Source organism: Galeopterus variegatus, unplaced genomic scaffold (genome assembly GCF_000696425.1).
Source record: "Galeopterus variegatus unplaced genomic scaffold, G_variegatus-3.0.2 Scaffold624, whole genome shotgun sequence".
NCBI classification, from domain to species: Eukaryota; Metazoa; Chordata; class Mammalia; order Dermoptera; family Cynocephalidae; genus Galeopterus; species Galeopterus variegatus.
The window spans coordinates 331,968-357,153 of NW_007726735.1; the positions used below are offsets into that span (position 1 = coordinate 331,968).

General features: G+C 36.3%; 1 protein-coding gene across 7 annotated transcripts in view; it reads left to right on the plus strand.

The window, feature by feature from the left end:
• Nucleotides 1–23,133, plus strand: part of LRCH3 (leucine-rich repeats and calponin homology (CH) domain containing 3) — a 119,036-nt gene extending 95,903 nt beyond the window's left edge. For 4 of the 7 annotated variants that reach the window (XM_008570700.1, XM_008570701.1, XM_008570704.1 and 1 more), the window contains 6 exons: nucleotides 5,614–5,662; nucleotides 6,363–6,470; nucleotides 7,890–8,008; nucleotides 8,628–8,765; nucleotides 15,842–15,919; nucleotides 18,898–19,472. In XM_008570700.1, the coding sequence (XP_008568922.1) occupies nucleotides 5,614–5,662; nucleotides 6,363–6,470; nucleotides 7,890–8,008; nucleotides 8,628–8,765; nucleotides 15,842–15,919; nucleotides 18,898–19,098 (693 nt within the window). In that variant the 3' untranslated portion in view covers nucleotides 19,099–19,472. Of the gene's footprint in view, nucleotides 1–5,613; nucleotides 5,663–6,362; nucleotides 6,471–7,889; nucleotides 8,009–8,627; nucleotides 8,766–15,841; nucleotides 15,920–18,897; nucleotides 19,473–22,356 lie in introns of those variants that run through there. The other 3 variants (XM_008570702.1, XM_008570705.1, XM_008570706.1) reach the window with 2 other exon arrangements.
• The last annotated feature ends 2,053 nt before the right edge of the window (nucleotides 23,134–25,186 follow it).

The following is a 25,186-nucleotide window of genomic DNA, read 5'->3' on the forward strand; positions in this document are numbered from 1 at the left end:
CAACCCTCGGTGTTGCTCCCGCACCTCGCTCAGCCAGTGAGCGGGAACCGGTCTGTATGTGGGATCCGAACCCTCGGGCGGGAGCGCCGCTGCGCTTCCCAAGCGGCGCACTTATCCAGTGCGCCACCCAGCCGGCCCATACCAGTCATCTTTAAAAAAAAAAAAAAAAATTCTGTATACTAGATTTTTTTTTTATTTTTAATTGACAAATAATTATACAATAGATTCTAATATTTAGTATCTCTAACTGTATCTCTAATACATCTAACTAGTTTTATGTTGGTTGGTGAAAGATAAAGGATTCAAAGAAAAGGGAAATTCCACCTTATCCTCTCAGACGTTATTTGGACTTTTCCAGAGGCAGAAATGAAATGCTGCTTTATCCTTAACATATGATACCGAATCCTTGTGTCCTGTCTTGTCACATCAGAGCCATTAAATTGAATGATAATAAATCTAGTTTGGATTAATATTAAACAAATATTGTTCTTATTCATGCCAGTTCTGCTCAGTGAAAATGAGCTCTTTGACTGGATTTATTTCCCCCATATAGGAACAGCACAGGACTCATTAGTTTCAAGGCTGTTGTGTTAAAAATGTTGATATTCTCAGTTTTATTTCTATATAAAATTATTTTTAATAAATCATGCATCTCATTTCTTGATTAATGTGGTATGAAGTATTAAGAAAGTCCTGAATTATACAAGTGAAAAAACTATGTTGTATAAATGATGGGGTTTTTTTACTCAAAATATTCTTTTTCTGACCTCCCAATATCTTAGTAAACCATTCGAAAGTTTGTAAATGACCTTTTCTCTTCTAATTTCACTGGTCAGATCTGCCTGTCTGATATTTTGCTAACATAAATGCTGCCTTCTGTTTCTTCTCTTCTTCTTTTGAAATTTAGTCGCTGTCAGGGTTGAATCAAGTGGGCTGTGCTGCAACCCTGCCTCATTCTTCTGCCTTCACACCTCTTAAGTTATCTCTTGTAACTATAATTCACCAGGAAATTTGGGGAGGGAATATATAAGGGAGGTCTAAGATTTTCTAGTGGATTGGTGTAAGAACAATTTGAAATCTAGAGTTGTGTGAAATAATACCTAAGCTTATGAAACTATTTGAATTTAACTGATTTCACTTGAAATTTTTATTTGTTTTATTATTTATTTATTTATTTATTTATTTATTTATTTTTTTAAAGACCAGCAAGGGGATCCTAACCCTTGACTTGGTGTTGTCAGCACCATGCTCTCCCAAGTGAGCTAACTGGCCATCCCTATGTAGGGATCCAAACCCTTGGCCTTGGTAAAATCAGCACCACACTCTCCCAAGTGGCCACGGGACGGCCCCTCACTTGAAATTTTTTGAAAGTGATAAAATCATGCCAGAGATAATCATAGAGCCTGCATTAATTCTTTATATTCACATTCTGTTTGAAATGTCATTCTCATTTTCTTATGAAAGGTTTTCTTTTATCGTGAGTTATTATTTGACTTTGGTTAAATTTATATTATCAAATTAGTTCTGTTGTCTAATGTGCATGCAAAATAATTTGAGTCCCAGTCCATAAAACTATACCACTACCAGAATCCTCTACAGTAGAGGTCAGCCAACGCTGTCCCCAAGATCACTTGTTTTTGTAAATAAAGTTTTATTAGTACACAGACAATCCCTTTTGTTTATGCATTGCCTGTGGCTGCTTTTGCAGTAAACAGCAGTTAGAATAGTTGCAACAAGGCTGCAAGCCTAAAATATTTACTATCTGGCCCTCGAAGAAAAAAATTGCCAGCCTCTGCTTTATATCAGCAGTAACATTATGAGATGACAGATTCCACCTTCTAAAAAAATTGAATATAAACTCTAAAAATTAAGAACCTGTAATATTTTATTTTTTGACGGCCTCTAGGAATGGTAATTCCATTTTTGTTACCATATGTAAGAAATGATTAATAATTCTTACTGTCAAGAAGCTCCTCTCTTTGTCTAATTTTTATCTATCCTGCTGTGGTTTACACTTATTTCTTATTTTCTTTCCAGAGTAGAGGTTTAGCAATCTTTCTGTAAGAATCTTTATATTTGAAAACTATTACAATGCCACCCTTTTCTTCTCCCTAAAGAAATTCAGATCCTTTTACATGCCTTTCCCAGCCTGTCAATCCTTAATGAACTCTCACAAATTCTCTGCTGTCCATTTTGGCTCCACAGTCCACAACTAGAAATAATCCCTCATTAGAGCCCACCTGGCACTAAGCATGAAACAGTGTTTTTCACATGGCTTACCTTGAGCTTTAGGTTGGCTTTTTCAGTTTTGGTATTCATTTTGTTCAGTGTCCACTGTAATCCTCACATGTCTTAGTTTTACTGCTAAAATCATGTATCTTTTTTTTTCCTGAATAATTTAATTTTGCTATTTGAACATTTTTACTTCTCTAATTTACCAGAATACTTTAAAATTCTTCAGTCATGTGCTTGGAAATACTGACCCCCAACTTTTTTATATAATCTATAAACCTGATCAACCTTCTTTCTGCTCATTATTTATTTATTTATTTATTTATTTTGCAACTGGCCAGTAAGGGGATCCAAACCCTTGACTTTGGCGTTATTAGCACCATACTCTCCCAAGTGAGCTAACCAGCCAGCCCTCTGCTTGTTATTGAAGATGCTGTATGTACCTAGATGACTCCTGGATGAAAAAACTTTATCTGTAATTTTCTTTCATGTTAGCTCTTTGCCAGCATTTCTCAACTGGGTTCCTTATTTGAAAGACAACACAGAAAATTATTTCAACAACTTTTTTCAAAATTCTCTCAAGAAAGGTACATGACTAGTACCGTTCTAGATGTATTGGATGCATTCATTCAATGGATACCTTAGGGCGTTGGAGCTTATTCTCTTTCAGCTTCATAGTTGAAAAGGGCCAGATCTGAATGTGTCAAAAAGCTTGTGTGATTTAGACCATATTTTTTTGTTTTATACTGACTATCATATGAAATTAATGCTAAAACTTTACTAGATTTAAGATAGATGATAAGTCTAACTCTCCTGTCAATCAGTCCTTCCTGCTGTACTGTCAAATGATTAGTTTTAAAAATTTATTCTTTATATTTTGTCATCTCAATTATTTTTACAGTAGTTAATACACTATAATTAGGCATGATTTTTTTTTTTTTTTTTTTTTTTGCTTAGCAAGGCTTTAAAGTTGAGTTCATGTCAATTTCTGAGATTATTATTTAACCTTTTTTTGCTCTCCATTTCTCCAAGAGTTCCCAAACATAACTCAAACATAACTAATGGCCCCAGAGTGATTTAAACTAATTATTTTAGTATCTTAGGATATAAGTCACTTAGATTTATAGTTTTAATAAAAGTACGTTTTTAAAATCCTCATTTTACAAGGTCATTTGGATCCTCTTACCAGCCAGCCACCAAAAAGAAAAATAAAAAGAAAAAAAAAGAAAGAAAATCATCATTTTACAAGTCCCCTCCATTCTAGCTTTGTTTTCATCACATCCAATTGTGTATGTTCTGTTGCTGTTTCTAGAGGTAGAGAACATTCACTACCCTTCAGCGTTATTTGTTTCAGCTTTTCCTTCTCATCTAATAAAGTTGCCTATTAGCTTTTTCCTTTTATCCCTTAATATGATTAAATTCCTAGTCTGTGTCCTATTAATAAGTCTTTTTTCTGTTTTGTTTTGTTTTTGGCAGCTGGCCAGTGTGGGGATCCAAACTCTTGACCGTCGTGTTACCAGCACCCTATTAATAAGTCTTTTAAAATTTCTTTTTTAAATATTTTTTCTCTGTATCTAGAATAATCTCTATCTTTAATGTTTTTCTGTTTGTACTATTGGTCCTTGAACATGCCTTTGTTTAGCTAACTTTCTCCTTCCTGTCTCACATCCCTTGGAAATAAGGATAGCCTTTTGTTTCCTCATGAAGATATCCAGTTTTTGCCACATTTGCCTGTTGATTTCTTTGACAAGTTTCTGTTACTTTTGTTTTAAATTGTTTTCTTGGGCTGGCCCGTGGCTCACTCGGGAGAGTGCGGTGCTGATAACACCAAGGCCCCGGGTTCGGATCCCATATAGGGATGGCCGGTTTGCTCACTGGGTGAGCGTGGTGCTGACAACACCAAGTCAACGGTTAAGATCCCCTTACCGGTCATCTTTTTTTAAAAAATAAATAAATAAATAAAATAAAATAAGGGCCAGCCTGTTGGCGCACTCGGTAGAGTGCGGCGCTTGGGAGCGTGGCAGCGCTCCCGCCGAGGGTTTGGATCCCATATAGAGACTGGTCCACTCACTGATTGAGCGCGGTGCGGGCGTGACACCGAGGGTTGCAATCCCGTTGCCGGTCGCGGTACGGGCGCAACACTGAGGGTTGCGATCCCGTTACCGGTCACGAAAAAAGACAAAAAGGAAAAAAAATAAATAAATAAAATAAAATAAAATAAGTTGTTTTCTTATTTAAATTTTCTTTTTTTCTCAACACCCAAAACGTAGTTTATTTGCATCTGTAAACTTGATGAACATGTCTTTTTCACTGAAGAGATAATACAGTGCTTTACTGAAGAACACAGCTTACTTTTTAAATCTTAATTCTCAGCCTACGGGTATCAAACTAAGGAATTGTTACCAGAAAATTGTCTCCAGATCAGTCCAAGAATTTTCTCAACAATGTCCTGATTTCTGTTTGTTTATTTATTTATTTACTTATTTATTAGCAATTAAAATTCTCTTTAGTCATTACTTGGATCTGACTCAACTCTAATTTGAAATATAAGATTTTTGAAAATATTGAAACCAAAGGTGGGGGGAAAACATGGGAGCAGATATGTATGTTAGTTTTAAAGTCGTTCCATTCAGAAGTACGTCTTATCATAAAGTTATAATATATTTAAGTTATATTAAATTTAATTAGATGTCAGGGCCTACAAAATTATTGATAGTATTCCAGCTTTTCTTGATTCTACTCCCCTACCAAGTCTTCAACATCTTTAACCCAACCAACCAACATTTCTTTTTAAATTAGCTTAATTACATTTCCCTTTTTTATACCAGTTTAGCTAGTTCTTCCTTCTTTTTACAGTTCTTCCTTCTTTTTACAGTTCTTTTGATCAATGAGTTAAAAACATCTTGGACTCAAATACTAGTCTAGAAAATACATCTACTTATCATTTCTTAAACACCTCATTGCCTAACTGAAATGAAGAAACCTCCATCACTCTTTCTTAAAATATTAAACTTTATTTTACAGAGGAAAAAATACTTAAGAAACTATTCCAGAAAAATACTTTTAGAAAATACAATTTTGTTCTTTCCTGTATATTTCCCAATAAAATTTTCTGCCATAGGATGATGATTTCTCATAGTCTTAGCAAAAGCCTGTCAGATAATGGAAGTATCTTTAGGGAATGCATTACATAAACACAATGGAATAAAAAGTTTGGCTTTAAAAAAAAATTAATTCATTTCATCAAATTTTCATTTAATTTTGACTTAATTTTGAAGGAGAGTTGTACGTTTTTTTCTTTTATGATCTCAAAGTTAACATAAATGTGGAAATGATCTCTTCTTGAATAATAGCTATTGATATATTTCTGTTTTCCCACAGAGTGATGACAGATCTAATGCTATATCAAGTTCACCTACAACAGAAACAGGTAATAGACACAAAGGTGCAATTGTCCACATCAAGACTATAATTACCAGGATTTTCCTGATAAGTTACTTCTTAGAGAACTGTGGCTTCTTTTTCTGCGATGGAAATCAGAAACAAAATTAGGAACTTTCTGCACGTTTTTTATTTTTTTATTTTATTTTATTTTATTTTTTAAAAGATGACCGGTAAGGGGATCTTAACCCTTGACTTGGTGTTGTCAGCACCACGCTCACCCAGTGAGCGAACCGGCCATCACTATATGGGATCCGAACCTGTGGCCTTGGTGTCGTCAGCACCACACTCTCCCAAGTGAGCCACAGGCCGGCCCCAGCATTTTTTATTTTTTAATTCAACTGGTTATTCAACTATTCAGCCATTTGACAAGAACAAATGAGCATGAGCTACCAGGGCTATAGGTTTACAAGCTCCTATGGTTGATATATTAACATTCATTCTACCTTTATTGATATACCAAAAATAACACAGCAATTAAAAACACATACAAGCAGCCTTCCTGCTTTCAGGATTACTTTTTTGTACCAGACTTTTCATTAATAAACAGAATTATCATTTTATATCAGTCATGTTTAATTTTTTTCTTTACTTGCTATTTATTGAAATTTTGTGACGTGTGCCTGCTGTTATGTTTAATTTTCTTTTCATTTCTTTTAATATCATTTTGCTTTTTTATGCTGATTTAGTTCATCGTTCCCCTGCATATTCTTTTCCTGCTGCTATCCAGAGAAATCAACCCCAGCGCCCTGAAAGCTTCCTTTTCCGAGCAGCTGTCAGGGCAGAAACAAATAAAGGTAGGTAGTAGTGATTTAAAAGGGAAAGGTGTGGGGGTGCTGGAATTGTTGTTTACACAGTGATATCGACTGTTATATGCTTTTAAACTTCTACACCTAGCCATCACCTTGCAAAAGCTTTAAACTCTCAATGTATCTGTGATCTCTCTGACATTGTCAGGAGGCTCTTGTCTGAACTTGTTTTCATTAGAATGTTTCTTAGTATCACCTAAAAGCTGGTTATAGAGTGTTCGAACAATAAAATGCTCTTTCAAAGCTTTAAAGAATGTTCCTCTTCTTTCTAATGAGCTCTTTTTCAAGATTTTTGTATTGATAAAAGTTTTCTGTGTTCTTAAAGATACAAATCAGTAATATTTTTAAAAATCTACTTAAAGTCTCATGTTCTTTTAGTTAATATGAAAAATTTCTGCCTGGCTCCCAAAGAAGTTACCTGGAAGTGGAAAAAAAAATTTCATCAAAAATAACTACTTTTAATGTAATCAACACACACGTTCACAGTTAAGATTTAAAAGTCAAACCAGAGATGCACTGCTGGTGATAGGGTAAATTAGTATGGAAAACCGTGATATCAACTAATGTTGAACATTTGTATACCCTATGACCATCAATTTTACTTTCAGAACTATGTACATGTGTATACTAAAAGACACATAAAAGATATTCATAGCAGTATTATTCATAATACTCCAAATTGAATGTCCATTGATAGAATAGGTAAACGTATTGTGATATATTTGTACAATGGAATACCATATAAGCAATGAAAATGAACAAATTACTATCCACAACATGGGTAAATCTCATAAACATAATGTTGATCAAAAGAAGCCAGACACAAAAGAATATGTACAATACAGTTTAAAAATGGACAGAACTAATCTGTGGTGATAGAAGTCAGGATACTGGTAAACCTTTGGTTACTAATGGTCAGGGAGCATCAGAGGGCCTTCTGGTTATTGGTAATGTTCTGTTTATCAGCCTGGTTGTATTTGCTTTGTGAGGATAATTTATTGAGCTCTATGCTTATGATTTGTGTAATTTTCTTTCTTTCTTTCTTTCTTTCTTTCTTTCTTTCTTTCTTTCTTTCTTTCTTTCTTTTCTTTTCTTTTCTTTTTGGTGGATGGCAGTATTAATTTTCTATATGTGTTATTTTTCAATAAAAATATTTTTAAATGGATGTAATCAAACAAACAAAATTTGTTGAGCCAGATGGGTAATGGACATTTCATAGTTTTTTATACTGTTCTCCCTACTATTTTATGTGTTTTGAAAATTTTCATAATGAAAACCTTTTTAAAAAGTCAGTTCAGAAAGTAAAACATACTATACTTTCAAGGAAACTGTGATCAGGCAGTTCTGGGTATTTTTCTAACACTAGCAATTGCCTTTCTGTCTATCTTACAAATTAAATTTTTTCAGGTCATATATCACCCCTTCTTCCATCTTGTGCACCTCCCACTGATTCTGCAGTTCCCATTACAAGACAGAATTCAAGACATAGAGAAGAAGAGCTGGAATTAATTGATCAACTACGGAAAGTGTGTACATTCACCTTTTTCTGGGATACTACTGTAGTCCATAATCTTGCAATCATTTATTTATTTGACATCTAGTATTTAATAGAACCTCATTAAGTGCCCATTGTATGCTGTGTTCTATGATGAATGTAAAAGAAATTTTGCTATTAAGGAAATACTTCTTAACTGTTTTCTAAGAAAATGAGATGGGTTATTCTGTAAAGCTCAATTCCAGGCCCTACTGATGAAAAAATATTTTCCTTTCTACCTCATGTTATAAAGAAATCTTGTAAGAGTAATAATTTTTATGCCTGTACACATTAACGTGTACATATCACTCTTACATATATATAGTGAGTGATTGGCCATTCATTTTATCTTGAAAGAGAATCCAGTTTTTCTTTAATCAGAAAATTGTCAATGACTTTCCGTTGTACTTTGTACCACTGTGGTCTGGCTGCCATACAGGAGATATATTAGATCTCCTTAAGTTATTGACTTAAGAAAGAAGGATAAAATAGGGATTGTTATTTCCTTTTTATCTTGATTTCTCATGAAATATATTCCATTGTAACTCCATTATGCCGTATGTGTCAGTCACTCTTCAATTAATTAATTACACGTTTCCCTGTTCTTTTAGCATATTGAGTACCGGTTGAAAGTATCTCTGCCATGTGATCTTGGAGCAGCTCTAACTGATGGTGTTGTTCTTTGCCATTTGGCCAATCATGTGCGGCCTCGGTCTGTCCCAAGCATTCATGTTCCTTCACCAGCTGTAGTAAGTTTATAATGCTAAAAATGTTGGCTTTTCATCAGACATTTATGAAGCATAGTGGCCAGCGTTGTGCTGGATGTTAAGGATGCACATGAAGAGTCCAGTCCCTGCCTTCCTGGTCTTAACTAGAGTAAAAATAGACCTGTAAACAGTAACTTACAGGAGTGTAATAAATGTTATGAGAGCTTTATAAGAGGTTATGGGGATACAAAATAGGGACCACATAACTACCTGGAGAGTTCAGGGAAGCCTTCCCAGAGGAGGCAAAATTTGGACTAATTCTTGAAGTATGAGTAGGAATTTGCCAGCAGTACAGAGAGGGAGGAAGGCATTCCAGGCATAGTGTTCTTAGACTCAAAAGCCAAGGAAGGTCATGGCATATTCAAGGAATTGTTAAAGTTGTTCAGAATGGATAATGCTTAGGGGGTGGGTACAAATGTCAGGAGATGGAGCTAGAGTGGTAAGCTAGAGGCTCTGTTACAAAGGTCTTGTGAACCACATCAAGGAGTTAGAAGTTTATCTTAGTGTAAACAATGAGGAAACACTGAAAGAATTTAAGGAGGGGAATGTTATGATTATAACTGCAGTTTATAATGATGAATCTAGCTACTAAATGACAAATGGATAGAGTGGAAGTGGTAATACTAAAAGAAACATGCCCAATTAAGAGGCAGTTGTAGTAGTAATCCAGGCTAGAAAAGCAACAAACCTGAATGGGGGCAATGAGAGGGAAGATTATTTCATAGGTGGAATCGACATGATCCAGTGACCAACCTCAGGTGGAAAATGAGAATGCATTTAAGATGACTGGCAGGTTTTCTTTGGACTGCTGGTCAGATCTGGACATCAGTATCAGGATGGCAACCCACAAAAGAAAAAGCATGCTTTGGGCTGACATACCCCTCCTTTTTTTCTCTTCAAATTTTTATTATGAAAACTTTTAGGCCTTCAGAAAAGTTGAAAGAATAATGTAATGAATGTTCTTAAAGTCTCCATCTAGATCCTTCTCAATGAGACGTTTACCACATTTTGCCATACTTTATCTGTATTTGTGCAAGTGCGTGTGTATTTTAACTGCACCATTTAAAAGTCGCAGACATACTTCTTTGCCCCTTAAATATTTCAGAGAGTTGGCCTAGGCCACTTTGCTCTTCCCCATAGCCTATATAGCCAATGACTAACTGATATGGGCCCGAGCTCTCCTGCCTCAAGGTGGGAGTGTGGTGCAGTTCATACTCCTGAGCTCCCTGTGGGATCAGGTTGAAGATGAGAATGGGACATCTGTGAGCCATTAGCAGCTAGCAGAAGGAGGGGGTGAAGGGTAAGGATGGATGCACAGGCTAGGTAAAGAAACACTGAGTGAGGCACCAACAGCATCCACCACAACTTATAATCAGTTTTCTCCAGTTGCTCTAAGAATGTCTTTCACAACTGCTCTCCCTCCTCTTCCTACCTATCCTCTGCCCTGCTGCTAGTACACATACGTACAACCAGGATATAATAAGGGTTCCCACATTGCATTTGGTTGTTTGATTGTTGTGACACCCCGTTTAGATGATTTTGAATGGATACTGTGCATTTGTAACATGCTTAGCGGTGTTTAACTTTTCAAAGGGTTGCCCTCATCTCATTTTCTGGTCATTTGTTATTTAGCAGGCAGTTCCTGATACAAAGTCTTTACTCAAATTGCAGTGGTGTGGAGGCCTATAGATTGCCACTTCTAAATATTCATCTTACTACTTTTTCAGATGCAAATCCTTTATCCTCCCAAGAACTTTGTGTTCTTCTAATTAAAAGAACTTATTTTATAAAAGTCCCAAGGGCCTAATTCGGCCCTTCCTTATCTAGCACGTCCAAAAATATTCATACATTTACTTCTGAGGAAAATTGGAAGCCTCTTTATTTAGTGACCTCAGAAAATAGGCATTCAGTTTTCTCTAGAAAACAGAGAGAGAAATAATATCACTATAGAAAAGTTAACGATGGTCCCAGAGACTTGAAAGACTTGGTTGTGGTTCTAAAGGTGGTGATTAAAAGAATAGAATTATTGTGCTGTTTGGCAACGCCAGTATGGGAAGGGTTTATTCACACTTCACATTCCTCCCAGTTTCTGTCAACTAAGAAAATGTTTTCTCTTTAATTAAAAATAAAAAGGTTATAACACCAATGTAAAGTATTCAGATTCCTGTAACAGCCAGCTGCAAAAATAAAATTAAAAAAGATGAATCTGTCATTCTTCATTTCCAGGGAAGATACTTAAGAAGGAGCAAGGAGCTAAGGGTTTTTTTTTAATGCACTGAGTGGAGTTTGAGAGTAATTTGAGAGGAAGAGAGACTGAGGCTAACTCAGTGAGTGTAACTTAATAGTTTCTTGATGTGTTGTGCAAACCATAAGTAATTTGAGAGTAAGAGTGACTGAGCCTCTTTACTTTGATGACCAGAATACAGTACCTTCCATTTAATAATGTAAACTATGTATAGGAAAAATAAAACTATTTTATAAATATTTAACTGCTTAGAGAAATAAAACACATGGACCTTCTCTTTTGTCAAAGAAATAAGGTTATAACGTGAGATTAGAGCACATAAAACTTGCTAGCAAAATCAACAACAAAGCTTACTCATATTTATTTGAGCACCTCTTCATTGCCAGGCATTGTGCCAGCCATTCTGCCAGGCACAAAAGGTACAGAGATGAGTTACAAGTGGCTCATTCTCTCAAGAACATTAACTCTTCTTAAGAAATAAAATAAAAGAGATCTTTCATGAAATGATAATATCTTGACACTCAAAACAAGTACGTTGACACTTAGCAAATTGTTCAAGGGGGAATCGTTTTAGTTAATAAATGTTCTATAAAGTTAAGACACATGTAAATATGTAAAACTTCCCAAATTATAACATTTGGGGGTAAAGAAACAGTCTTTTTTTTTTCCTTTTTGTCTTTTTTCGTGTCCGGCAACGGATCGCAACCCTCAGTGTCGCGCCCACACCTCGCCCAGCCAGTGAGCTGGAACCGGTCTGTATGTGGGATCCGAACCCTCGGCGGGAGTGCCGCCGCGCTTCCCAAGCGGCGTACTGTAGCAGTGTGCCACCAGGCCAGCCCAAGAAACAGTCTTTGATTAAACTATATAAGAATTATCCATTATTTAAAAAAAAAAAAAAAACAAACAAAACCCTGCCTTCACATTATGATAGTGATTATTATAAATAAATCAATGTTGCTTTAATAGGGTTTCTGTTATTTGTACTAGATTTCAGTATAAATGTTACATCTATTTTTTCTTCATATGAATTTCCCTTCATAATATTAAACTATTTCTTCCCTTATTTTGTTCATATAACCATACAGAGAGCTTTGTAATTTACTTAGTAGAAATATTCTGTGGTGAGAATATAAAGTTAAAGCCAAATAAAATTGAAAAACCATAGTTTCTTTTTGGCTATATTCATGCCTGGTAATTTACTGTAGTTTTTGAGAACTGGTTAATTAAAGTGAGTGTAACTTAATAAACAGTTTCTTGATGTGCTGTGCAAACCATAATTTCTTTCCCCCAATTCAAAAATGATCCCCTCGGGCCGGCCCGGTGGCGCACTGCTATAGTGCGCCGCTTGGGAAGCGCGGCGGCGCTCCCGCCGAGGGTTCGGATCCCACATACAGACCGTTCCCGCTCACTGGCTGAGCGAGGCGCGGGAGCAACACCAAGGGTTGCGATCCCGTTGCTGGTCCCGGTCCGGTACAGGGGCGACACTGAGGGTTGCGATCCATTGCCGGACACGGAAAAAGACAAAAAGGAAAAAAAAAAAAATGATCCCCTCATCTGAGGGGAAGTCATATACACAGGCATTTTAAAAGAAATTTAGAAAGCCATGTGTATTTGCAGACTTTTAAGTTTTGCAACCCTGGGCCGAGCCCGTGGCGCACTCGGGAGAGTGCGGTGCTGGGAGCTCAGCGATGCTCCCGCCGCGGGCTCGGATCCTATATAGGAATGGCCGGTGCGCTCGGCTGAACACGGTGCGGGCGACACCACACCAAGGGTTGCGATCCCCTTACCGGTCACATAAAAGACAAAAAAAAAAATTATACCTGAAAAAATTCTGAATAATTTCATATATCCAGAATAGATAAATTGTTTATTTCTTGTTACTTTTTCAGTTCAGATTAGTCTTGTTGAAATAACTTTCCTCCCCCAAACCTGCATAAGATTTCTTATTCAGAAGAGAGAGCTCTCAAAACCAGGTGTTAATGTCATTTGAAGTTCTGGAAAAGCTTTTGAAGATAGTGGGTGTTTATGAGATTTTACTTAAGGCAAAATCATGAGTCCTGCACTTTAGAGTGATAAGGAGTTTGCACTCCTGTGTCCTGTTGATCAGCCATTCCATTGGATGCCTCTGGAAGAGGGATTTGTAACCTTGGATTTATGGACTCCTAGGGCATCAGGGATTCCATGAATTCCCTAAAATTGTGTACATGTATATTCTTTTGAAGAGTAGATACACAGCTTTCATCAGAATATAACAAGGAGTTTTATCCCAATTATGACATACATCCCTGAGATTTAATAAATGCTAAGGGAGGAGAAGAAATGACTGGGGAGAGAGAGAGTCCCCCACTCCTCTTCCCTTCATTAACTAGAAATTTGATCTCTGCAGGGAAAATATCAGAGGAAATTTTATATTCTAAGTGCCCCCCCAACCTTTCATGTCTTAGGTTGCTGGTAGTCCTCACATAAAATAATGCAATCAGACCCCATAAACATTATTCTGAGCTCTTCTTTTTCTTATTTTCTTTTCTCTTCTTGGACAAGTTTTTATTTTTTATTTTTTTATTTTTATTTTTTTTTAAAAGATGACCAGTAAGGGGATCTTAACCCTTGACTTGGTGTTGTCAGCACCACACTCACCCAGTGAGCTAACCGGCCATCCCTATATAGGATCTGAACCCGTGGCCTTGGCGTTATCAGAACCGCACTCACCCGAGTGAGCCACGGGCCGGCCCCTTGGACAAGTTTTTAACTTAGCAACATGTTCCTTATCTTTTTATCCTTTCTTTGGTAGAGAAACAAAGTTTTTTTCTACCCAGGAAGTCAGACCTATTTCACTCTGCCCTTCCATAGATATTTGCATCTGAACAGTAGAGTTTCAGAAATTTAGGGTTTCTTTTGTAGAACAAAATACCCAGATCTCCTTCTTTTGCTAGAGTCTCATCCATGGTGCCCCTAGGCATGCACCCTATCTCTCCCAAACTCGGATCAGGATCCTGGCTTGCTTTCCTAAGTTCCTTTCGTAACAATAAAAGCTCGTTATATCACTTCTGCTTTCATTTCTATGAGGCAGAAAGAGAAACTAGTATATGAAGAGGGAATTTCTAGCCAATGAAGAATTCTCCTAAGTGAAAAGCAGTTGTCCTATGTTTTTCTTATTTGCCCAGTTGCTCTTAAAGTTAAGCCCTTGGCCTAGTAACTTTTATCATAGTGACTTTCACTTGTGCCTCACTTTGCCTTACCCCTCTCTTAACTAGCCAGGAGATGAGAAGCACAGCATGACTTGTCCAATGAACAGCCTTCTTTTTCAGCTTTCACATGCAAGTGGAAATGGAAAAGAGCTCAGCTTCAGTGTGAATTAGCCAGTGTGAACCTCCATTGTTTTTTCTAAGTAGATCATGATTCTACTATTATTTTTCACTCTTTCACTCTTTTTTTTTTTTTAACCTTTTTACCTCAGTTACATAAGAACTTGGCATAGGCAAGAAAGGGTGCCCTCTGTAGAAACCTAATTCCTGTCTTCTTTCCAGACCTTTTTGAAAGTTTCCCTATTTGAAATTTGAAAATGATTATTAGTTTCCCTATATCCCACTTGTTGCTGTTTCGTCTTTTTTTTTTTTTTTTTTTTTTTTTTTTTTATGTTTTATATTTAATGACAAAGCCAATGCTTGCCCCCGCTACCTTTACCTTTCTCAGGCCAAATTATAGTACTGTCAACCACTATAATTTATTTATCTTGTTTCCCCTGTTCTTGTGACGTAGTATTATCTTCCATCTTTGAAGAAAACCCAGACATTTACAAGTAAAACTTTTTTTTTTTTTCCTGGAGAAGGTACACGCTTCCATCTGCTTACCATTGTAAAATCTCTAGATCAGATTTCCTGCAAACATTTGGCTTCCAGGCCTGATACTTGAACATGTTAGATACCAGCTAATGGATTTGTATAACTGAATTTGTTAACCATTCAGGAAAATGGGATTCATATTTCTTTCTTGTATTTTATTCCATGATAACCTGCTGTGTGAAAAACTTGATCAAAACTTTAGTTCATGTGATGCAACTCTGTTTCTAGTCATTAGAGATTTTTACAGAAAAACAAGCTTACTAGTTAGTAATTAGGGAAAATTCCCATGGAAATGTTTCACCCTTTGGAAAATAGTTCTTTAACCCAATCTTTTACAAAGGTTTTTAAAAATTTAAATTTTGCTATCGAGTGGAGACATGATACATCTATAGTATATTCATGAGCCAAGGCTATTGATTTTTTAAAAATTATCTTCTTTTAAGAAGACTGAAAGGGAATAAACCATGTGTTATATTTGAGTGATGAGCTCTTTGTAATTTCTTGATATTCCTCTAAGTTTTCTTTAGTGTATAATGTTTTAAAATGGAAAAAAAATTTTTTTTTTACTATCTCCCCCAAAACTTATATACTTAGCACTTGCCTTACAAAATCAAAGCCAAATGTGTAAAGTGGGGGGAGGGAAAGTGGCAAACTACTGCCCACATGCCAGCACCTATTTTTGTAAATAGTTTTATTGCAACTCAGTTACACTTATCTGTTTATAAACAATATATATATATAGTCTGTAGTTGCCTGCAAGATCCTAGCAGAATTGAGTAGTTGCAATAGTTCTTAATGATCCTCAAGACTAACATTTGTTATCTGATCCTTTAAGAAAAAGTTTGCTAACCCCCTAATCTACAGCATTGTGAATATATGAAGCAATAGGCAAGAGTATTTTTAAAGTTAGAAAAGTTGTTAAAACTTTGCTAGTAACACCACATTTTCCGTCCTTTCTTTTCTCATTGCAGCCTAAATTAACAATGGCAAAATGCAGGCGAAATGTGGAGAATTTCCTAGAAGCTTGCAAAAAAATTGGTGTACCTCCGGTAATAAATTTATCATCTTTTATGTTGCCTAGATAGACTTGGGTATTACTGTTCTGAAATCTATCAGAAATGCAAGTCTAAATTCTTACAAGACTAACTCAGAACTAAGTTGATCATTACTAACGTGATTTTGTGTTTTAAGAGTCAATCAATATACTTTTGAACAGTTTTCCTTAATTATTTCCAAGGATCATGTGAAGAAATCATAACATTTAAATTTAAATGATTATATTGTAATAAGGAATTAATCAAAAATATTCTGTTTTCTTGAACATCCCCACTTGCTGTTTGACTTGTGTACAACTACATACTCAACAGAACCTATCCATCAAAATAAGTACATCTCAGACTGAGAATGCTTCTGTTGGCTTTAGTTTTTTAACACTTTAATACTTTAAAAAATGTTTATTTTGAAATAATTTTAGACTTCCAGAAATGCTATAGTAATAGCACAGAGTTCCTGTTATATTTTATCTAATTCCCCTTAATGTTAACATCTAATATAAATGTAGTACAGTTACCCAAATTAAATAACCCTGGAACAATACTATTAACTAAATTATGGACTTTATTAATATTTCACCATTTTAAAAAAATGGTGAAATAAAATAATAAAGTTTTAAAAAGTGCTAATATTTTGGAGTTTAGCATACAAGAGGCCATTTCTAAATACTTGTCCTACTATTAGGATTTAGTGCCTCCAGGTTCCTCAGTTATAATTTTACTGCCCTTTAATAGTAAAAATAGTTAAACTTTATTTATAGCCATGATTAAGGGAAACAAACTTGGTACACTTTTTATTCAGTAACCCTTTTAAGAAAACAATTATATTAAACAACTAAGGGGCCGGCCCGTGGCTCACTCGGGAGAGCGTGGTGCTGATAACACCAAGGCCACAGGTTCAGATCCCCTTACCGGTCATCTTTTAATTAATTAAATAAATAAATAAATGCAAACAACTAAGCATGGTACTCTTAAGGAATATTGTATTTAATGACAAGATATATAGGCACATTTAAAGGAATAAATAACATGGTGCTATTCAATACTTTTTTCATTAACCACAACCATTACATTTCTTGTTATATTTTTTCCAACCTGCAAGGAAAAAAACATGCCTTTTTTCTATCACCTTCTTAATGAACTATGAGAAACTTAAGTATTGGTCCTACGTGGATTCATCTATAACTCCACTCTTTCTCTCAAAGTTAAGCCCTTGTTCCAGTAGCTTTCACAACAGTGACCCTAATTAACCAGGAGTTGAGAAAGCCACAGCATCACTTGTCCAATGAGCAACCTTCTCTTTCAGCTCTTTTACATGTTACAAAGTGGAAGAGAAAGAGCTCAGTTCCACGGAGCATCTGCATTAGCCAGCACGAATTCCCATGATTGTTCTCCTTTTATTATACTTATAATCATCATTCTACTAATTTTTTTTCACTCTTATTTTGCTGGGTTTTTTTCTCTTTTAAACTCAAGTTATGAAAAAGAACTGAAATATACATACAGTAGTAGTTAACAAGGACCTTTTTTATTCCTGTGGACAAATTCAAAGCAAATGTTTCATTTTTATATCATGTGGCTTTACAAAGGTTCATCATCTCTTTTAGAACAAGCCATTTTTAAGCAAATTAAGAGCGTTTAATATGGTTTGTACAGAAATAGCATGCATTTTCTCTGTATTAATAAGCAAGTTATAATATTCATATGGCACATTAGCATTCAGTTTTTCCCTTCTGCATATTGAAGATGTTTCTGCTTACACAAATTGTTTATTTAAACAATTTAAATACTTAAAAAACATTTATGCTTAGTACCTGTTCCACTTCCATACCACGATATCTTTGGACAAGAGAATGGGGCATGGTTGGAGCAGAGAGTGAAAAGATATGACTACAGAAAAGATATGAGTGATCAAAAGAGGCACCACACAAATAGAAGAGTGCTGAAAGCAGCCCCACACAATCAAGACATGCTGACTTAGCCTGTGTCAAAACCTGTTAAAAGTACTGTTTACTGGCATTTACAGTCATTATACCTGTCCACTAGGCTTTACAGATTCATTCTTTCAGATTTAGTCCCTACACTGGAATTCTTTCAGAATGTTCCTGCCATCAGTCAGCAAACTACAAAAACAGTGTGCCTTAAAACATGCATTTAAGTCAGCATTTGCCAAGCAGTGGTTAACAGTATTTATTATGGGCCAGCCTGCCCCTGTTCCTACCAGAGCTGTACTATTTGAAAGCAAGTACAGAGATAGAAAAAATGCAATTTACAAGTCTGAATCTTTTTTCCAGAGTGGTTAGCCTGGGGTTCTTAACACATCCTTCCTCCCTCTCCTCTAACTTACCAGAAAGAGGAAATGGACATTCCACATAGCCCACCTGTTCCTTTTCCTCTTCTTCCTTTCACCCAAGTCCCTACCATACCAATTTTAGATGGGTTCCTGTTATGCTGCTACTTCTGCTGAAAAATTAGTCATTTGCCTAGAACAAAGTGAAGGAAAATAAATATAGACTCGTAGTTTCAAACTAGCATTTTCAGGTCCCTCTGCCACAGGAAGAAAGAAGAAACCTTTATCTACTTTTCTTCTGTTCTCCCCTATTTCTGGGCATTCTGGCCTTTATCTAAACACCCCCATTTGCTCTGTTGGCCTGAAAAGAAAATGGGGGATGTAATAATGATTTCCTGAGCCAACATCCAATTCTGTTAATTGAATCCTTAATGTTTATATTGGTCACCAACAGGCAGATTTTATTGTGCTATTTAGTAGTAAAATCAAGTTCAGCACATAGATTCTTTGTAGTTTTGTTTTTCAGCATTTTATTTTCATCATTTTTCATATCATAGTAAAAATATTACAGGATGTATATCTTTGAATATGATTGAGATGATCATATTGAATTCTGTACTTAAATCTACATATCTAATCACTGACTTTGTTTTCTGTTTTCCTTTCCTGCTCACACTTTGGACAGGACAATCTTTGTTCCCCTTCCGACATCCTTCAGCTAAACCTCAGCGTTAAAAGAACTGTTGAAACACTACTTTCTCTTGGGTCACATTCAGAAGAATCCAGTTTTGTCTTTCTATCTATCCAACTTCTGGGTTTTGTGGCATTTTATTGTACTTTAATGTTTACTCTCTGTATGCTTTATTACTGGATTTTCCCCCTCTAGCTGAAAGATTGCATTCCAGTGATTTTCCACCTCATTCCTGTGCTTGGTAAAGGGGGTTTGTTTCTCATTCATAATTATTTACATATGACACCCACCTCTACCCCATCCTACCCTGGTCCCAGCTATCAAGGAGCTAACCAATAAAGTAGATAAATCCTTTCCTCATATGTCCAGGTGACCAGCCCATCTCACTAAGCATTTATGACTGTTAACAAAGAGTAAAAACCAGCATTTTTATTCCTGGCCTGTGGCCTTGTTTCTCTTACCATAAATGCTGAAGCATTTCTACTAATACAATCCTAAATCTGTTCTTAGAATATGACGTGTAGAACTTTATTTCTAAATGACACAATAAAATATACATCTGGCCATTTTTCCATGACTCAGCACAGCTTACATGTTGAAATTATGAGTTGCTGAAACTTTTCAACAGCTGTTCATGAGGAAAAACATCATACCTTTCTGGTTTTGGGGGCACCTGGTCACTTAGATCTCTTCATTGAGATCATGAACTCTCCCTTAACTGGTAGGCATAAGTCCATCTAAGCATTTGCTGTCTGGACATTTATAAGGCACTGGACATTTAATCTTAGTAATTTTAGTTTGGTCAGAATGTTAAGCAAAGAGATAATGTAGGTTCCCTGTGTTGCTATTCTGAGCCCATTATGCACATTTAAAATAGAAAAATAAGCAAATGATCTGGAGCTGACCTTTCAGGAGTAGGTACCTGTCCAGATTTACTGTGTTTGTTATCCTTAACTGAGATTCACTTCTAAAATTTTATTTAGAATTTAAAAGTGGAATATATGTTAATTTCTAATGTATTTGAACCATCTTAATAGGTAAACTTGTGTTTTATAGGCCATTGGGGAGATTATATCTGAATGGTAGCAGGTAAAGTGTTAGCAGTTTCTCTTCTGTACTCAAATGCTTTCAGAATGCTTAGTATATTGGGCCGGCCCATGGCTCACTTGGGAGAGTGTGGTGCTGACAACACCAAGTCAAGGGTTAAGATCTACTCACCGGTCATCTTTTAAAAAAAAAAAAAAAAATGCTTAGTATATTAGCTGCTAGACCTTAATGCTTGAAACTACTTTATAATTGCATTCAGATTCTAATTCTCATACATGGTGTTTCTGAACATTCAGGAATCTTCTGAACTCTGTTAAAATTGGACCACGGAACACAAGTATTAAGGGAAATTGCAAGGAACATAACAGCTTGTTGTTGAATTCAGCCTGAGGGTTTGATTCCTTTGGTTTTCTTCTATATTAAATGGGACAGTTATTTAACACACTAAAAGACTATTCTCTGTTAATGCTGAAACAGTGAACACTGTGATGAAAACTTGAGTTTTATACAGTGGTAGTAGTGCCTTCCAGAGTTTGGGAGGTTGTGGTTTGTCTTTTTTTTTTTTTTTTTTTTTTTGAGACCGGCCACACCGCGCTCAGCCAGTGAGCACTGTGAGCGCACCAGTCATCCCTATATAGGATCCGAACCCGCGGCAGGAGCGCTGCTGTGCTCCCAGCCCTGCACTCTCCCGAGTGCGCCACGGGCTCAGCCCGTCTTATGTTTAAGATGTCTTCGAGTCACAGATCAGTCTCAGAGTTTTGTTGAGTTTTGTCCCTTTAGAAAAACACCTGTTAAGAAAATAATGCACACGTGTGGTTTAGGGCTAGTAATGGTGGATTCTCTTGAACACACAGCATTCCTTCTAAGCCAGCTGGAAGGTAAATGTGCATCTAGAAAGCATAAGCCTCTCAGGAATATCTAAACCACTGGGCCACACAAGTCACAGGGTACTACTGAGAGGAAGAGATCAGGAAATTGGCCTTGGAGAAAATATGTTTCTTCCAAGAGCAAAACACATGCAGATTCATTTTAAGTATAGTTAGTCTATACTTGCAGTTGTGTTTTATTAAACTTTGGTTGTTAGTTTTATTAGATCAAGAGATTGCAGTTACCTTCTTTTATCAAAATAAGTATTAAATAAAAAATTAAGAAGCACAGTACCAATAATTACCTCAAAAATAAATATTTGCTATTTTTTTATTGCAACTGGTTTTGTAAAACTCTAGTAATAGAGTGAGTGCTGATGAAAAGCAGGAAAAAAATCCAGTTATCTTCTTTTTCTTTTTTTTTTTTTTTTTTTGGCAGCTGGCCGGCACAGGGATTTGAACCCATGACCTTGGTTTTATAAGGCTGCACTCTAACCAACTGACCTAACCAGCCAGCTCCCCCAGTTATCTTTAATAAAAGTGTATAATCTTTTTTTTAGTGGAACCAGAATCCCACTTTCTGTTCTTTGTTAGAGCAGTCTCTTTTTTTTCTGAATATTTAGTCTTAACACAAAAGCCACTTAGTGTTATTCTTACGATTTACCTTTTTCTCTTGTAAGAAAGGATGAACCAAACAAATGAATGAGGCAAACAAGATAGATGTATTTAACTTCAAATATGTAAACATTTCGGTAGTTAAGATGTTCCTGACTAAGCTCACATAATAGTTCTCCAGCATGATTCAATCCATTAAATACCAGATATGAAATACTTTACTTTTTCAAATATAATTTATTTTTAATTCTGTAATTCAGATTTTTAACTTGTTCAGACCAGGCCTTCCATCAATTATCCAAATTAGGGGAAAGTTTCTGAAATACATCGATATCTCAAGAGCTCAGGAGACACTCAGTTTCTTCTTCTGATCCCTGCCCGGTCTGAGAAACCTGGTTTTCAGAAACAGGATAATAATGCAGATTGTGGGCATTCCCTCTCATGCAGCCTGAGTTATGTCATGAAACCGTCTTGCATTCCTGTGGTATGTAATTTCCAAAGTGCTTTCTTCTAAATTGTTATATCCTTCAGACTTGAGCCATCTGGTAACTTGGAACTGTTTTTCTGTTTTTCACCTGCCTACTGTATAGATCTGCATTGGTCTGTTATTTATCAAGGTTAAAGGATGTTGCTTTCACTCCACAGTATTCTGTTTTTCCTCTGTTATATGTATAAATGTGCGCTATTTGTCAATTTTCCAATTTTCAAAATGATCTATATGTACTTTTAGTTGTATTAATAAAGTGACAGTGTCAGACACCATCTTTACCTAACTCACACTAACAGAGGTCAGTTTCCCAGGTACTGACTTTTCATATCTCAGTTGATTATTATTTAAGGGGAGATGTGCTTATTTTTTCCTTTCAGTTCTCTGATGTTCATCCAATTTTCTCTTTTGTTTTTATGTTATGTTACCCCATTTCAGGAGCAATTATGTTTGCCTCTCCACATTTTAGAAGAGAAAGGTTTGAGCCAGGTTGCAGTGACGGTCCAGGCTCTCCTGGAACTTGCCCCACCCAAGCAACAGCAGCACCAGTTATCTGCTGTTTAAGGACTCCTGGGAACTTGGGCATTGGCCTGGCCAAAAAAGGAACAGGACAACATGATTGCTGCTGCCAGCCGTCTGCTTAAACAAAGCTCGTACGTGTTCTTAGAAGGGACTGTTTTCATGATTCCTAACAGGAATATTTTGCTTCATTTCTCCATTTTAGGGGAGGTTATACCCATTTCCACTGAATTTTTTTATGAATACGCTGTTGGTTTTCTCAAATGAAACTTCTCTCGTTACTGAGAACCCAACACCAAAGTCTGAACTGGCTGTGAATTCATAGCTAGGCTTATTTCACAGACCGGAAAGAACATCTCAGAAGGATGTTTAGCTCTCTTGAAAGCACAGGCATGCTATTACCTTTACCTGCTCTCAGACAGGTAAACCAAGTCCACTGGTTTCTAAACTGGTTATTCATTAGAATCTCCTGGAGCATTTGTTAAAATTCAGATTTGCATTCAGTAGGTCTGGGGTGAGGCATGGGAATCTGCATTTTCAACAAACATTGCAGGTGTTTTTCATGTAGTAGAGACCACTGTTCTAAGCTAGATATTTGTATGTTTTTTGGGTAATGCCCCACTGAATTTTTCAGTCACGTTTAACATCAAAAGCTATAGTATGATGACTTGGACTATTCTTTCAAAGTCAAAACAAGGGCCGGCCCGGTGGCGCACTCGGTAGAGTGCAGCGCTTGGGAGCGTGGCAGCGCTCCCACCGAGGGTTCGGATCCCATATAGAGATATAGAGACCGGTCCGCTCACTGGTTGAGCGCGGTGCGGGCGCGACACCGAGGGTTGCCATCCTGTTACCGGTCACGAAAAAAGACAAAAAGGAAAAAAAAAAAGTCAAAACAAAAATAATATAGAAGGCCTAGATTTTGCATAGTAAAACAGTGAAATAGATACAGTTAGTTGTATTTAAGGCCAGTTTTCTAGGCCTCCCTCCAACTCCAGTCCACCACCACATCATCTTTTTGTAAAGGTTGGTTCTGTGTTGTATCATCCTGCTATTATCTAAATATTGTCAACAAGCACTATACATGTGTCCCAAATCCTTAAGCTGGTAATGTGCTACCCTGCATCATTTACATTGATTTCATTGATCCATCCTCCCCTGCCCCCCATGCTGCTCCTAGGATACCTGGACCTGCAACCACATTCCAGTCCCAGCAGATACACTTCCAGCTCCCCAACTAATGGAAGATTATGAAAACAAAGCAAAAGGCAATAAAGGAAAAGCCAAGTCTCTTATGTTTCTGTTAGGTAAATGCCAGTTTCTGTGGCTAAATTAAAGCACTTATGGCATCTTAAAAAGAGCTCCCTGCCTTTCCACCTACTGCTGCATCTAGGTCCACCACTAGTGCCTTGTATACTCAATTATGGATGGAGTAAAACGGCCCAAGGGCTCACACAACACAAGTTCAGGAGCCTTTATTCAAGTTCAGACCACTTGGGTTTTCCCTTCTGTTTTGAACCCCTTTTAGTTGTCAGTGATATATTTTGGTATTCACTGCCTTTGTAAACCAAGTAAATAAAGAGAAGATGCTAGTTATCTAATTTTTTTTTACTGTAGTTGCTAACCGTTCTGGATGTTCTTTACCAATGCATGTGCATTTGAGCATGTTATCCCTTTTTTTTAAATCATGTAAATGTAGCATCTAAAAGTAGCTTTGGAGAAAATCATGTTGAGTATCTGGTCAAAGTAATGTTTTCTCCTTGTTCTTGCAGAGAAACACATTCATCAGAACATTACCACTTTGTCCAAATTAAAAATTATATAACGTAAAACATCTGAGCTCAAAGCCCAAATACTTCAAGGTCCTCACAGAACAAAAGTAAAATGTCTTATAAGTGCTTAGAGCCAGACCCATTACAATTCCAAAACAGACCCACCAACCATGTTACTTGTTTAGAATTTAGCTGTGTATATTTTTAAACTATTAGGTATTTTTCCTTCTAGTCAGCATTAAACCTCAGTACAATCTCCAAATTATACATCACCAGAAATGAAACTCAGCAAAGGACAGTACTATTTTTAACAGTTTATAAGGAATAATTCCAGAAGACATTACATAATGCAGTACTCACAACATTTGTGACTAATTTTCCCATAGGAATAAATGGGAATTTCAACTTATTTGAAATTTTGCACATAACATGAAACTTTATTAATGTATTTTTATCAAACTACTTCAAATTTGTATTTGAATTGTTAGGAAAAAATGTGTACAGTTTTGGTTGATAATGAAGGAAAAATATCAAATATATTGAAGTTCTTTTCTATGTCAAGATACAAAAACAAATAATGTTTTTGTTGGAGAATTTTTGTATTCATTGTTTTGTATGTACCTCCTTGCTAGACTCCAGTATAAGGTGCAGATGACTTTGTCACGATTCCCCCTAGCCTGAAGCAGTGACCCTCTCAGCATTGAAAATGTGAACAGGCTCAGTGCCCACCCAGCAGGGCCCCTGCCACCTATGGAGATTTTATGTCAGCAGTTTCCAGACTTCCAAACTCATCTCTGTTTAGCACTCCAAACCAATTTTCTCTTGTAATAACCAGGTCTGGAAACAACTCTGGAAGGAGGGGCCTTTGTTTTTGGCTAGAACACAGAGTAGGAAAATGCTTAGTAGTAGGTCACCTTCCTTAATAGCTTTTTAATATACAGCCTTACAGCTAATCAAGGAGTCTGTGATTTCTCTTACTT